This window comes from Rhinoderma darwinii, chromosome 5, assembly GCF_050947455.1.
Source record: "Rhinoderma darwinii isolate aRhiDar2 chromosome 5, aRhiDar2.hap1, whole genome shotgun sequence".
Taxonomy (NCBI): Eukaryota; Metazoa; Chordata; class Amphibia; order Anura; family Rhinodermatidae; genus Rhinoderma; species Rhinoderma darwinii.
Genome location: NC_134691.1, coordinates 155,815,394 through 155,830,685, shown reverse-complemented (window position 1 = coordinate 155,830,685; position 15,292 = coordinate 155,815,394). Strand labels below are relative to the sequence as shown.

General features: G+C 40.2%; 1 protein-coding gene across 1 annotated transcript in view; it reads right to left on the bottom strand.

The window, feature by feature from the left end:
- Positions 1-14,819, bottom strand: part of F13A1 (coagulation factor XIII A chain) — a 152,143-nt gene extending 137,324 nt beyond the window's left edge. The window contains exons 1-2 of the mRNA XM_075828449.1: positions 14,666-14,819; positions 4,394-4,582 (exon numbers count right to left, since the gene is read on the bottom strand). Of these exons, the coding sequence (XP_075684564.1) occupies positions 4,394-4,582; positions 14,666-14,819 (343 nt within the window). The remainder of the gene's footprint in view (positions 1-4,393; positions 4,583-14,665) is intronic.
- Between the last annotated feature and the right edge of the window lie 473 nt (positions 14,820-15,292).

Genomic DNA, 15,292 nt, shown 5'->3' with positions numbered 1-15,292 from the left:
TGTCATTATTAGGACTATTATATTCAACAGGGATATTATAACTAATCTTTAGCTATGTAGCAATAGGTTGCTGGGCTGCATTAGTCACTTATATAACTTACTGTAATTTAATATGTTTCATTTTATTGCTTGATACGACACATCATTTTATATATAGATTTTGCTGTTCAATACATGGCAGCTCTGCATTAAATACAGAGTAATCTCTAGTGTTTAAACAAAAATGTACTTGTAGAGATAATATCTCATCTGTTGATTTATGAGAAGACACAATATGGGAATTAGAATAAGAAACCCAAGAGGTCAGACGGATGCAAATCATTTTAGAGTCATGCAGTATAAAATAAATGGACAAGAAATAGAACTTGTTTGAACTAGTTTATTAAGGCACATATGAACACTAGTCTATGTGTTGCTTTAACTATATACAGTTAAAGAGGCTCTGTCACCAGATTTTGCAACCCCTATCTGCTATTGCAGCAGATAGGCGCTGCAATGTAGATTACAGTAACGTTTTTATTTTTAAAAAACGAGCATTTTTGGCCAAGTTATGACCATTTTTGTATTTATGCAAATGAGGCTTGCAAAAGTACAACTGGGCGTGTTTACAGTAAAAGTACAACTGGGCGTGTATTATGTGCGTACATCGGGGCGTTTTTACTTCTTTTACTAGCTGGGCGTTCTGACGAGAAGTATCATCCACTTCTCTTCAGAACGCCCAGCTTCTGGCAGATCACGCTGTGACGTCACTTCCCCAGGTCCTGCATCATGTCAGACGAGCGAGGACACATCGGCACCAGAGGCTACAGTTGATTCTGCAGCAGCATCGGCGTTTGCAGGTAAGTAGCTACATCGACTTACCTGCAAACGCCGATGCTGCTGCAGAATCATCTGTAGCCTCTGGTGCCGATGTGTCCTCGCTCGTCTGACACGATGCAGGACCTGGGGAAGTGACGTCACAGCGTGATCTGCCAGAAGCTGGGCGTTCTGAAGAGAAGTGGATGATACTTCTCGTCAGAACGCCCAGCTAGTAAAAGAAGTAAAAACGCCCCGATGTACACACATAATACACGCCCAGTTGTACTTTTACTTTTCAACACGCCCAGTTGTACTTTTGCAAGCCTCATTTGCATAAATACAAAAATGGTCATAACTTGGCCAAAAATGCTCGTTTTTTAAAAATAAAAACGTTACTGTAATCTACATTGCAGCGCCTATCTGCTGCAATAGCAGATAGGGGCTGCAAAATCTGGTGACAGAGCCTCTTTAAGGCTAGGCCGGCCATACACGTAATATACAATGCATTCGGAAAGCCTTCAGACCCTTTCAATTTTTTCACATTTTGTTAGATTGAGGTCTTGTGCTAAAATGAAAAAAAAAAAAATCTAGTTTATACCCATCATTGTGCACTTAATACCACATAATGACAAAGTGAACACAGAATATTGCTTTGACATAAGTATTCAGACCCTTTACTCAGTACTTGGATGAAGCACCTTTGGCAGTGATAACAGCCTTCAGTCTTCTTGGGTATGATGCCACAAGGTTTTCACACCTGGATTTGGGGATTTTCTACCATTCTTCTCTGCAGAACCTCTCAAGCTCTGTCAGGTTGGATGGGGACCGTCGGTGGACAATCATTTTCAGGTCTCTGCAGAGATGTTCGATTGGGTTCATGTCAGGGCTCTGGCTGGGCCACTCAAGGACATTCAGAGTTGTCCCTAAGCCACCCCTTGGCTGTGTTCTTAGTGTCATTGTCTTGTTGGAAGGTGAACCTTTAGCTCAGTCTGAGGTCCAGAGCCCTTTGGATCAGGTCTTCATTAAGAATATCTCTGTACTTTGCTCCACTCATCTTTCCCTCAACCGTGACCAGTCTCCCTGTCCCAGCCGCTGCAGAACAACCCCACAGCACGATGCTACCACCACCATGCTTCACTGTAGGGATGGTATTGGGCAGGTGATGAGAACACCCCCTCAGCATGATGCTGCCACCACCATGCTTCGCTGTGGGGATGGTATTGGGGAGGTGATGACAGTGCCTGGTTACATCAAGACATGACACTTAGTATTGTGGTAAAAAAGTTCAATCTTTGTTTCATCAGAATCTTGTTTCTCAGAGTCTGAGAGTTCTTGAGGTGATTTTTTGCAGACGCCATATGGCCTTTCATGTGTCTTTTACTGAGGAGAGGCTTCTTTCTGACCACTCTGCCATATAGCTCTGACTGATGGAGTGCTGCAGTGATGGTTGACCTTCTGGAAGTTTCTTCCATCTGCACAGAGGATCTTTGGAGCTCAGCCAGAGTGACTATTGGAATTTGGTCACCTCTCTTACCAAGGCCCTTCTCCCACGATTACTTTGTTTGGTGTGGCGGCCAGCTCTAGGAAGAAACCTGGTTGTTCCAAGATTCTTCCATTTAAGAATTATGGAGGCCACTGTGCTCTTGGGAACTTTCAGTGCAGCAGAATTTTTTTTTGTACCCTTCACCAGATATGTGCCTCCACACAATCCTGTCTCTGAGCTCTACAGGCAGTTCTTTCCTCCTCATGGCTCGGTTTTTGCTCTGATATGCAATGTCAGCTGTGAGACCTTATATAGACAGGAGTGTGTCTTTCCAATTCATGTCAAATCCAATGAATTTACCACAGGTGGACTCCAATCAAGGTGTAGAAACATTTCAAAGATGATCCAGAGCTAAATTTTAAGTGTCATAGCAAAGGATCTGAATAAATATATCCTTCTGAAATTTGTGTTTTTAATTTTAAATCAATTTTCAAAAATGTCTAAAATTGGGTTTTCACTTCGTCATTATGATCTATTAAGTGTAGAATGATGGGAAAAAACTTGAATTTTTTTATTTTAGCACAATTCCTCAACATAATAAAATGTGAAAATAGTGAAAGGGTCTGAAGACTTTGCTGAATGCACTGTAGCTTAGCCAAGCAGATATTATTAAATTCCCATGACTTAAACATATTGAAATCCTTCTTTCCTGTCAGCCCCCCCATGCAAAATAAATTGTTGGCCGATCCCATCAAAATTGGTGGGCTTGGCCGACTTTAGTCTAACGTACATGGCCAGCTTTATATATATATGATCAGTGTCAGAAGTGGACTATAGCAAGAGTGAAAAGGCCCATTGCCTGGGAGGGGTCCACATGGCTATATGATTTATCAGCAGCGACAGGGGTCATCTTGGAGGGAGTAGCACGTTGGAAAGCGCAGGAGGTGTCTTTAATGCAGTGAGGTACTTCTGCTGTTCTAAATATAAGCCGAGTGCACTTCTGATGAGTGTGTGTGTATATATTGTGTATACAGCATGGGTATATGTATATGCTGTAGTGTGTGTGTATAATTTGTAATGTGTATGTAATAAATGTATGTATATTTTGTATGTAATGAATCTGCATTTATGTGTGTGTGTGTGTGTGTGTGTGTGTGTGTGTCTGTGTGTGTGTGTTTTATATAGTGTATATACAGTATATATACACGTACATAGAGGGGCTGTCACTAGGTCATATAAGTTCCAGCGCTGTTTTTCTTTTTTTCCTGGTCCCACCCATTCAAGACATACGTCTCACTGTTGTGTTGGCTCATTACATGCTACTTTGCAGTAGTTAGCCAACAGGGCGTGAGCAACCTTCCAGCTGCCTTGTGCTGATTGGTCAGCATCAGAGGCAGGGAAGCTAGCTCGACCCCGTTGGCTAACTGCAGCCAATTAGCATACGGATGTAGCCATCTTTAACTTGATTCTGATAACTTGCTGCAGTGTGATATCACACAAAAAAAGCCATTGAAAAGTCATTGAAAAAGTCAAGATAAGGGATCTAGCCATTGTTTAATTAATGCGTTAAAAGTCAAGGTAAATACGGGTCATGCGGCAGGATAAATGAAAGATTTGGCTATCATGTGTATGGCCTAATCATAAAAACTTAGGTCATCCAGCCCCTTAGGCTAGTTGGAAGATGACCACATGCATTATGACTATGCAGTCATTGAGAGTAATGGAAACAGCTGTAAACATTTCGATGTATATAAGCATTAGCCATCATCGTAAAACCTTTGACTAATTAGAAACAACTGTGACATTTGGTGTTTTTTCTCGTGTAAATGCTAGAGCAGAGGTGAAGTGGTAAAAAATCTGACTTTTGGTCTCCTAGTGTGACTGGGTTCTATTGAAGGATTTTCCACTGCATTGATGACATACTGCTTAGATTAATGTCTGATGCCTTGAACAAAGGGGTCGCTGTGCTCAATAACATGCAGCAGCAGCCCCATTGGCTTCTTTCCAAAAGAGTGCCACTCCTAATAAAGATGACACTAATAGAATAAAACCACTAGTAGTTAGATACTAAATGCCAAAATATCAACAAATATCCTCTTGTTGGTTACTTACCAATAACAAATTCCAGCCAAAACTGATCTTTCTCTGGATTATATGGACGATTAAAGTCAACTCTAATGCTGAAGGTCTGTCCACGCCGTATGATGAGTTTGTTGTTGAAGTATCTATCCGTGTGATGTTCTTTCTTATTTTTTTCATATTGCTGCCTGAACAGATCAACATTTTCAACTTCCAGGTAATCTATGCAAGTAAAGAGAATAATGGATTGTAGTTATCTAAAACATTTAATGAATCATGGATACAAGATGACCAACTTCAGACAAGGAAAGACAAGCCAAATTGACCGACTCAGTTAGTCGCATATGACGGGAAATAATTGTTGCAATTTCACAAATCAATGTGTTAACACTGTTTATACTAAGGCATTGGGTTTATACAAATAAATTGGATATAACCCATCTTGTTAGGAGTGGGAGCTATGAGTTAAATAAATACCGACAAATTGTATTTAGACTTGGCACAGATTGTACATATATTGAACGCATAATACAGATATATTAGAGACATTAGAGGGTGAAGACTGTGAGGAGGTTGAAACCTTGTGGGTGGAATTACAAAGGGAAGTAAACACTGAAAAAATTACTTTTGGTGTAATCTATAGACCCCCCAATATAACTGAAGAGATAGAAGGTCAAATATATAAACAGATGGAGCGGGCTGCACAGGCGGGTACTGTTGTGATAATGGGAGATTTTAATTATCGGGATATTAATTGGTGTCATGGTTCGGCTTCAACTGCAAAGGGAAGACATTTCCTCAACCTGCTGCAGGAAAATTTTATGTGCCAGTTTGTGGAAGACCCGACTAGAGGTGAAGCTCTGTTGGATCTGGTCATTTCTAATAATGCAGAGCTTGTTGGGAATGTCAATGTTCGTGAAAACCTCGGTAACAGTGATCATAATATAGTTATATTTTACCTATACTGTAAAAAACAAACGCAGGCTGGGAGGGCAAAAACATTTAATTTTAAGAAAGCCAATTTCCCCAGGATGAGGGCGGCAATTCAGGATATAGACTGGGAAGAACTAATGTCAAATAATGGGACAAATGATAAATGGGAGATTTTCAAATCTACGTAATTATAGTGCAAAATGTATTCCTACAGGTAACAAGTATAAACGACTAAAATTAAACCCCACATGGCTTACACCTTCTGTGAAAGGGGTAATACATGACAAAAAAGGGCATTTAAAAAATACAAATCTGAGGGTACATCTGCAGCCTTTGTAAAATATAAAGAGCTTAATAAAATCTGTAAAAATGTAATAAAATCAGCAAAAATACAAAATGAAAGGCAGGTGGCCAAGGATAGTAAAACAAATCCTAAAAAATTCTTCAAGCATATAAATGCAAAAAAGCCCAGGTCTGAACATGTAGGACCCTTAGATAGTGGTAATGGGGAGTTGGTCACAGGGGATCAAGAGAAGGCAGAGTTACTAAATGGGTTATTCCGCTCTGTATATACAACAGAAGGAGCAGCTGATGTAGCCGCTGCCGGTGCTGTTAATATATCAGTTGATATACTGAATTGGATGAATGTAGATATGGTCCAAGCTAAATAAAATAAAATAAATGTACACAAGGCCCCGGGACCAGATGGGTTACACCCTAGAGTTCTTAAAGAGCTTAGTTCAGTTATTTCTGTCCCCCTCTTCATAATATTTAGAGAGTCTCTCATGAGTGGTATAGTGCCAAGGGACTGGCGCAGGGCAAATGTGGTGCCTATTTTCAAAAAGGGCTCTAGGTCTTCGCCGGGTAATTATAGACCAGTAAGCTTAACATCAATTGTGGGGAAAATGTTTGAGGGGCTATTGAGGGACTATATACAGAATTATGTGACAATAAATAGTATTATAAGTGACAGCCAGCATGGTTTTACAAAGGACAGAAGCTGTCAAACCAACCTGATTTGTTTTTATGAAGAGGTAAGCAGAAGCCTAGACAGAGGGGCCGCTGTGGATATAGTGTTTTTGGACTTTGCAAAGGCATTTGACACTGTCCCTCATAGACATCTAATGGGTAAATTAAGGACTATAGGTTTAGAAAGTATAGTTTGTAATTGGATTGAGAATTGGCTCAAGGACCGTATCCAGAGAGTTGTGGTCAATGATTCCTACTCTGAATGGTCCCCAGTTATAAGTGGTGTACCCCAGGGTTCAGTGCTGGGACCACTATTATTCAACTTATTTATTAATGATATAGAGGATGGGATTAATAGCACTATTTCTATTTTTGCAGATGACACCAAGCTATGCAATATAGTTCAGACTATGGAAGATGTTTGTGAATTGCAGGCAGATTTAAACAAACTAAGTGTTTGGGCGTCCACTTGGCAAATGAAGTTTAATGTAGATAAATGTAAAGTTATGCATCTGGGTACGAAAAACCTGCAAGCATCATATGTCCTAGGGGGAGCTACACTGGGGGAGTCAATTGTTGAGAAGGATCTGGGTGTACTTGTAAATCATAAACTAAATTTCAGCATGCAATCAGCTGCTTCAAAGGCCAGCAAAATATTGTCGTGTATCAAAAGAGGCATGGACTCGCGGGACAGGGATGTAATATTACCACTTTACAAAGCATTAGTGAGGCCTCATCTAGAATATGCAGTCCAGTTCTGGGCTCCAGTTCATAGAAAGGATGCCCTGGAGTTGGAAAAAATACAAAGAAGAGCAACGAAGCTAATAAGGGGCATGGAGAATTTAAGTTATGAGGAAAGATTGAAAGAATTAAACCTATTTAGCCTTGAGAAAAGACGACTAAGGGGGGACATAATTAACTTATATAAATATATGAATGGCGCATACAAAAAATATGGTGAAATCCTGTTCCATGTAAAACCCCCTCAAAAAACAAGGGGGCACTCCCTCCGTCTGGAGAAAAAAAGGTTCAACCTGCAGAGGCGACAAGCCTTCTTTACTGTGAGAACTGTGAATCTATGGAATAGCCTACCGCAGGAGCTGGTCACAGCAGGGACAGTAGATGGCTTTAAAAAAGGCTTAGATCATTTCCTAGAACAAAAAAATATTAACTGCTATGTGTAGAAATTTTTTACTTCCCCTTTCCCATCCCACTTCCCCTTTCCCATCCCTTGGTTGAACTTGATGGACATGTGTCTTTTTTCAACCGTACAAACTATGTAATATCATCTGAGGATATAAGTAACCTTTTCATGTAACTTTAACTTAAAGGGGTTATACCAAGATTAACATTTATCACCTATCCACCTAGATAATAAATGTCTGAGCTCTCTGGGGCCCCACTATTGGGATCCCCACCGATCACTAAAACTGGGGTCCCAAGCCCCCTGTTCCTCTGCACGAGCACAGTGAGGAGAATTTTGAATGGAGTAACAGTATGTGCGGTGTCTAATTATTCAAGCTGTTTACATAAGCCCGAAAGACATTAACCCCTTTAGGATGCAGCCTGTTTTGGCCTTGTGGCACAGTCGATTTTTTCAAATCTGACATGTGTCACTTTATGTGGTAATAACTCCGGAACGCTTTTACCTATCCAAGCGATTCTGAGATTGTTTTCTCGTGACATATTGTACTTTATGTTAGTGAAAAAATTTGGTCGATAAATTCAATATTTATTTGTGAAAAACTTCAAATTTTAGCAAAAATTTGCAAAAATTAAAATTTTTCTAAATTTAAATGTGTTTGCTTGTAAAACAGATAGTAATACCACACAAAATAGTTACTAGTTAACATCCCCATATGTCTACTTTATGTTTGCATCATTTTTTTTCACGTACTTTTATTTTTCTAGGACGTTACAAGGCTTAGAACTTTAGCAGCAATTTCTCATATTTTCAAGAAAATGTCAATAGGCCATTTTTTAAGGGACCAGTTCAGTTCTAAAGTGGTTTTGAGGACCTTATATATTAGAATCCCCCAATAAATCACCCCATTTTGAAAACTGCACGCCTCAAAGTATTCAAAACCACATTCAGAAAGTATTTTAACCCTTTGGGCGTTTCACAAGAATTAAGGCAAAGTAGAGGTGAAATTTACAAATTTCATTTTTTTTGCCGCAATTCATTTGTAATAAAAAAAAAATCTGTAACACAAAAGGTTTTACCAGAGAAACGCAACTCAATATTTATTGCCCAGATTCTGCAGATTTTAGAAATATCCAACATGTGGCCCTAGTGTCCTAATGGACTGAAGCACCGGCCTCAGAAGCAAAGGAGCACCTAGGGGATTTTGGGGCCTCCTTTTTTTAGGAATATATTTTAGGCACCATGTCAGCTTTGAGGAGGTCTTGTGGTACCTAAACAGTCGAAACCCCCCAAAAGTGACCCCATTTTGGAAACTACACCCCTCAAGGCATTTTTCTAGGGGTATAGTTAACATTTTGACCCCACAGTTTTTTTGCAGAATTTAGTGGAATTAGTCTGTGAAGATGAAAATCACATATTTTTCTGTGGAAACATGGCATTTTTTCATTTTTACAAGGACTAAAGGAGAAAAAACACCCCAAAATTTGTAAAGCAATTTCTCCCGATTACGGCAATACCCCATATGTGGTCGTAAACTGATGTTTGGACCCACAGCAGGGCTCAGAAGGGAGGGAGCGCCTTTTGGATTTTGGGGCGCAGATTTTGCTGGATTGGTTTTTAGTGCCATGTCGGGTTTGCAACGCCCCGGAGGGACCAAAACAGTGGAAACCCCCCAAAAGTGACCCCATTTTGGAAATTAGACCCCTCAAGGAATTTTTCTAGGGGTATAGTGAGCATTTTGACCCGATAGAATCTTTTTTAGAGCTAAGGTGACCAAAAAACAAAGATTTTGGCACTTTCAATTCTTTATTTCTTACAGCGTTCACCTTGAGCAATAAATTACGTTTTACTTTATTCGGCCAGTCGGTACGATTACGGCGATACCATATGTGCATAGTTTTTTTTAACGTTTTGCAGCGTTTGCACAATAAAATTACGTTTCTATAAAATAATTTATTTTCTGGGACACGCTATTCTCAGCCGTAAATTTTTTATTTTTTCGTCAAAAAAGCTGTGGGAGGTCTTGTTTTTTGCGGGACGGGTTGTAGTTTTTATTGGTACAATTTTGGGGTAAATGCGACTTTTTGATCACTTTTTATTCTATATCTTGGGAGGGGTGGTGACCAAGAAATAGCGATGCTGACATAGTTTTCCGTTTATTTTGTTTGCGTCGTTCACCGGGCGGAAAAATTAACATTATAGTTTCATAGTTTGGGTCGTTACGAACACGGTGATACCAAATATGTGTACTTTTTTTTAACGTTTTCATTTTTTCCCTATAATAAATGACTTATTAAAGGAAAAAAACAACTTTTTATTAACTTTTTTTTACTTTTTACACTTTATATTTTTGTTTATCAACTTTTCTTTTACTTTTTACACTTTATTTTTTTGACCTGCAGATCTGATCGCTGCTAGAATACATTACACTACCTAGGTAGTGTAACCTATTCCAACTGTCAGTGTGACGTCACAGTCACTCTGACAGTTGGTCTACGAGGATCAGCAAAGGCTGATCCTCATAGGCTGACATACATGGCAGACCTGGGGGCCGTTGTCTGGCCTCCGGGTGCCATCACAAGCATCAGAAGACCCCACGATTGCATGGGGGCTGCTGATGCGCTACAAACCCGCTACATGCGGAGATCGCAATCGAACCCCACATGTAACGGGTTAATTGCCGAAATCAGCGGCGATGAGCCGCTGATCGGCAACACTGGAGTGTCAGCTGTCGGGGACAGCTGATCTCCAAGTTCCCGATGCACACTGTCGCCGACAGTGTGCCATCGGGAACGACACAGTGACTTCCTGTCACTCTGACAGGAAGCCTATCAGGACCAGCCGAAGGTTGGTCCTGATGGGCTTCCGTCCATGGCAGACCTGGAAGCCATTGTTTGGCTTCTGTTTGCCATAGTAACTATCGGCAAACCCCGCGATTTCGGACCGGGGTCTGCCGATATCTTAGAAACCCCCAATATTCGGCGATTGCACCTGATCGCGCAAATTTAAGGGGTTAATTCGCCGAAACCAGCTGACCGTGTGCACCGGGAAAAACTCAGTAACTGTACATCCTTGTGTGCTAAGACACTGGCAGCAGGGACGTACAGTTGCGTCCTGGTACGCCTAGGGGTTAAATGGAATGGAAAGGACACATGCTCGAGCTCCGCTCCATTCAAGCTCCTTTTTACTTTGAGGGTTTTCTAGTGATCGATGGGGGTCCCAGCAGTGGGGTCACCAGCAATCAGACATTTATCAACTATCCAGACATAAATATTGACCTTGGGATAACCCCTTTAACCCCTTCCCCCTGCTTGCATTCTGGGCCCTAATGACCAAGCCATTTTTTACGTTTTTCCATTGTCACATTCGAAGAGCTATAACTTTTTTATTTTTGCGTCGACATAGCTATATAAGGTCTTGTTTTTTGCGGGACAAGTTGTACTTCTTAATAGCACCATTTTGGGGTACATATAATTTATTCATTAACTTTTATTAACTTTTTTTTGGAGGGGATAGAAGAAAACCTGAAATTTCACCACTCTTTTTTTTTTTTTTGCGCCCTAAATCTACGTCATTTACCGTGTGGTATAATTAACACAATAACTTTACTCAACGGGTTCTTACGATTGCAAAGATACCAAATTTGTATAGATGTTGTATGTTTTACTACTTACACAGTAAAAACACTTTTTTTTTTTCAAAATTATTTGTTTTGTGTCTCCATATTTGAAGAGCCTTAACTATTTTATTGTTCCGCCGATGCAGTTGTATGAGGGCTTTTTTTTTTGCGGGACGACTTGTAGTTTTTATTGGTACCATTTGAGAGTAGATTCGACTTTTTGATCACTTTTTAGCACATTTTTTTTAAGTCAGGATTAACAGAAAACAGCCATTTTTCCATAGTTTTTTATTTTATTTTTTGCGGCGTTCACCGTGCGGGTTAAATAATGTAACAGCTTTATAGTCGGGGTCGTTACGGACTCGGTGATACCAAATATGTGTAACTTATTTGCTTTATTATTTATTATTTTTTAATAGTAAAGGGGAAAAATAGTGGGTTAAAGGGGAAAAAGTGGGTTTTTCATTTTATTTTTTTTTTAAATTTTTTTTTATTAACTTTATTCAACTTTTTTTTACTTTTTTACTAGTCCCACTAGGGGACTTCACTATGCCATCATCCAATCGCTATTTTAATACACTGCAATACATTGCAGTGTATTACTGCCTGTCTGATTAAAACGGACAGGCATCTGCTAGGACATGCCTACGACATGACCTAGCAGGCATTCGCTACAGGCAGACCTGGGGGCTTTTATTAGGCCCCCGGCTGCCAAAGAAAACACAGACACTCGGCGATCTTATCGCCGGGTGTCGGTGGGAGAGAGAGGGAGCTCCCTCCCTCTCTCCAAAACCACTCAGATGCGGTGCACGCTATTCAGCACCGCATCTGAAGGGTTAAACGGGTGAGATCGATACTTATACCTCTGGCAGCTGAGAGCAGGGAGATTTGACGTCTCCCTGCTCTGTTTACTTTAGTCTAATGCAGCGCCGTGGAATGGCGGCGCTGTAAAATAAAGCCCAGTAATGACCGCCGTGAAAAGGCTTATCGGCGGTCATCAAGGGGTTAAGTGTGCTGGATGCTCAACATAATTCATTTAATTTTCGCTGGAACAATGGACAGGAAATATACATCTCAGATCCCTTTCCAAAACGAGTCATGTCAGATATCAAAAATTCATCTCTTCTTATAGCAGAGTCCTAAGAATAGTTCATGTATGAATGATGACATTAGAACTCACCAAGAAAGTTACAGTATATTTTACAGAAAAAATATCTTAAATATCTTCACTAATAGGTATACATTAATCACTAATTACATTTGTAGAGTTTGTTAACGTTCCATAAACATATACAGTACCCACCATTAATAGGACTATGTCATATGTTGTACTTCCCTAATGAGTGGAAGGAAGGATCTAGTCATGGTGAGCTCTTAGTTCTTATGGCTGTCGCCAGCTGTATAAATACTTATTGCTTGATATGATTCTTAGTAGAATCACAAGTACTTTGAAGTTTATGGAAAAAACAAGTTATATTAAATTAGAGTGATTTTGTTTAATGTACACCTGTCAACAGATATATGTGTAACATATTCCAAGTTGTTTCTGAATGGTTTCTTTCATGTACTATGGAATGTTCTGCTCCCAAACTCAAATATCAAGGCTTTGTCTTTTACATACAGTTAAGGGCATACAAAATAGCAGCTGCTATGGGATCCCAGGAGAGAGAGTACCGAGACTAGGTTGGCTGCATTCCTTATTTTAAGGTGTAATGAGAACCCATGCAGGGTTCCCCTCTCCATAGGTCTTACAAATGAGGTTAATGGAATGGATAGGGGCAAACAAGCATCAAAGCCCCAGGGCCTGCATTAGGGCTGGCAAACTGGACCCCCCTCCCCAAAGATCCCCCCCCCCCCGCTTCAGCATTGCTGGTCAGCTGCCTGTTCTTGAGAATGTTGGAGCGGAAAGCTAAAAGGGATTGACAGCTAGAGACTCACTCTACCATATAGTGATCCTAGGGGCGCTGGTACACTTGCCCTCCTGGCTCCTATTCAGTTCTAAGCACCAGCATCAGGACATGGTTTAGAGGGGCGCACACTGCGTCCTGGTACTAAACAATGCCAGGACACTGAAAGGCGCTGCCTGAAGGGTAGGTATATGCAGGGGTCTTGTTTTCGGTATGAATCTTTGTTTTTTATTTTTCTCAGATGTGTCTTCTGATTATTATTTAACGGTTCTGGTCTAGGGTCTGATACATTTAAGGCTCTGATCTAGAAACTGATTATTTAGGAGGACTGGTCAGGGGGACTAAATTTATATAGGGGTCTGGTGTCTGAATTAATTTTAGGGTCTGTTCTGGGGTCTGAAATAATTTTGGGGTCTGGTGTCTGACTTAATTTTGGGTTCTGGTTTGTAGTCTAAATGTGTTGCTATAGAGGATGGGATAGGCTGCAAAAGCAAGGGGCCAAAGATGTTTTGCCAGGAAACTCTGAAGTCGGCAGTAGAAGTGGTCATAATAGTCTGGATTCGATGGAGAAGACGTCGCCTGTGAGTCACCGGATTTAAAGAGGACCTGTTGGCTCTCCAGACGTGTCTGTTATAGTACTGTATATTCTTGTTTTTTTCTGAAGCATCTTTACTTAGAACTCTATGTTATTCCTCCTGTAAATGTTTGAATAAGGCCTAGCCTACATGAAAACTTTTTGTAATGGAAACAAAATAATTTTAATTATAGAGCTACAGCTGCAGTTCAAAGCAATACATTCAGTTGCATGCAATCTTGTGGACTGCAACTGTCAATCAGTAGTGCTACAAATCAATCAGTAGTGCTACAAAAAGTCTCTGTGTAGCCCAGACCTAATTGACAACTGAATGTTATTATTCCTCTTGTCAATAGGAGGCATCAATACACAGTCTAATACTTTCAGCAATGATTGTCAATTTATTCATACACTTTCAGTAGGAATAACAGAGGAACGACACAATGCAGAGTTCTAAGAAATAGGTGCTCCAAAATTGTTATTTCATGGCTAATACAAGTATTTACTAAAACAGACATGTCAGGTGAGCTGAGAGGTACTCTTTAATTGTTATGTATACTGCCTGTAACTGCCTCAGTGATGTATTCTCTTGTATGGTCTGCAACTCTGCTGACCACCTGTGGAGAACTGGTATCTGGACACTATACTGTCACTGAATGGTGTTTTTATTGGTTATATTGATGCTTGTATAGTGGTAGCGTACTGTTGTCCCTGACTGAAAAAGCGACGTCTGTCCTTGACCGTGTGATTAGGTGTTTCTGTGTGCTACCTTTAGTTTCCTTTTAGTTTTCATGGTGTTGTTTATATATTTAAAGGAGTTGCGAGGGGCGTGGCCAAATAATGTAAAATTTGCCTGTTTTTTCACCTCCCTAGATTTGGGTCCTGGATTTGCCTCTGTGCAAACCACTGCATACCGGGAACATCCCACAAAACTAGCCATTTTGGAGATACTCTGGCCCAGTCATCTAGCCATCACAATTTGACCCTTGTCAAAGTGGGGCCCCACCTTAACTTTGCCCATGGCCACACTTTGTCTAAAACCAGCCCTGCACTGTAGTGGTGTTGACCGCCACGAGATGGGGGGCCCATGTTAATCCTTACAATAGAACCCCCTCAACAGTATAATCTACTGGATGCCCTCTGCAGAGACCTTTCCTACCTTTCTTGTCAAAATTCCTTGGGATGACACCAAAGGTTTCCATGATGGGGATTTCATCTTCATCAGCATTAGAGACATTTGGTGGCACTGATAATCGGCCTTTATAGGCTGCAGCTTTTGACTTCTCCACATTAGTCCCTGTTGACTCTGACATAATGGCAGACACTGAAGAATAAAAAGCAGCTTTTTCACAAACCATCTTAAAAATAATGTTTAAGATGCTCATCAATAAAAATAGTTCATGAATGTAACAGAAAATTGACATTTAGGGACACATTGTAAAGTAATCTAAACAAGCTGAAAACAGGTTCAATAACCATTACCCCTTCTATATGACTATATATATATATATATATATATATATATATATATACACACACACACTACAGTTCAAGAGTTTAGGGTCACTTAGAAATGTCTTTATTTTTGCAAGAAAAGCACAGTTTTTTTCAATGAAGATAACATTAAATTAATCAGAAATACACTCTATACATTGTTAATGTGCTAAATGACTATTCTAGCTGCAAACGTCTGGTTTTTAATGCAATATCTACATAGGTGTATAGAGGCCCATTTCCAGCAACCATCACGCCAGTGTTCTAATGGTACATTGTGTTTGCTAACTGT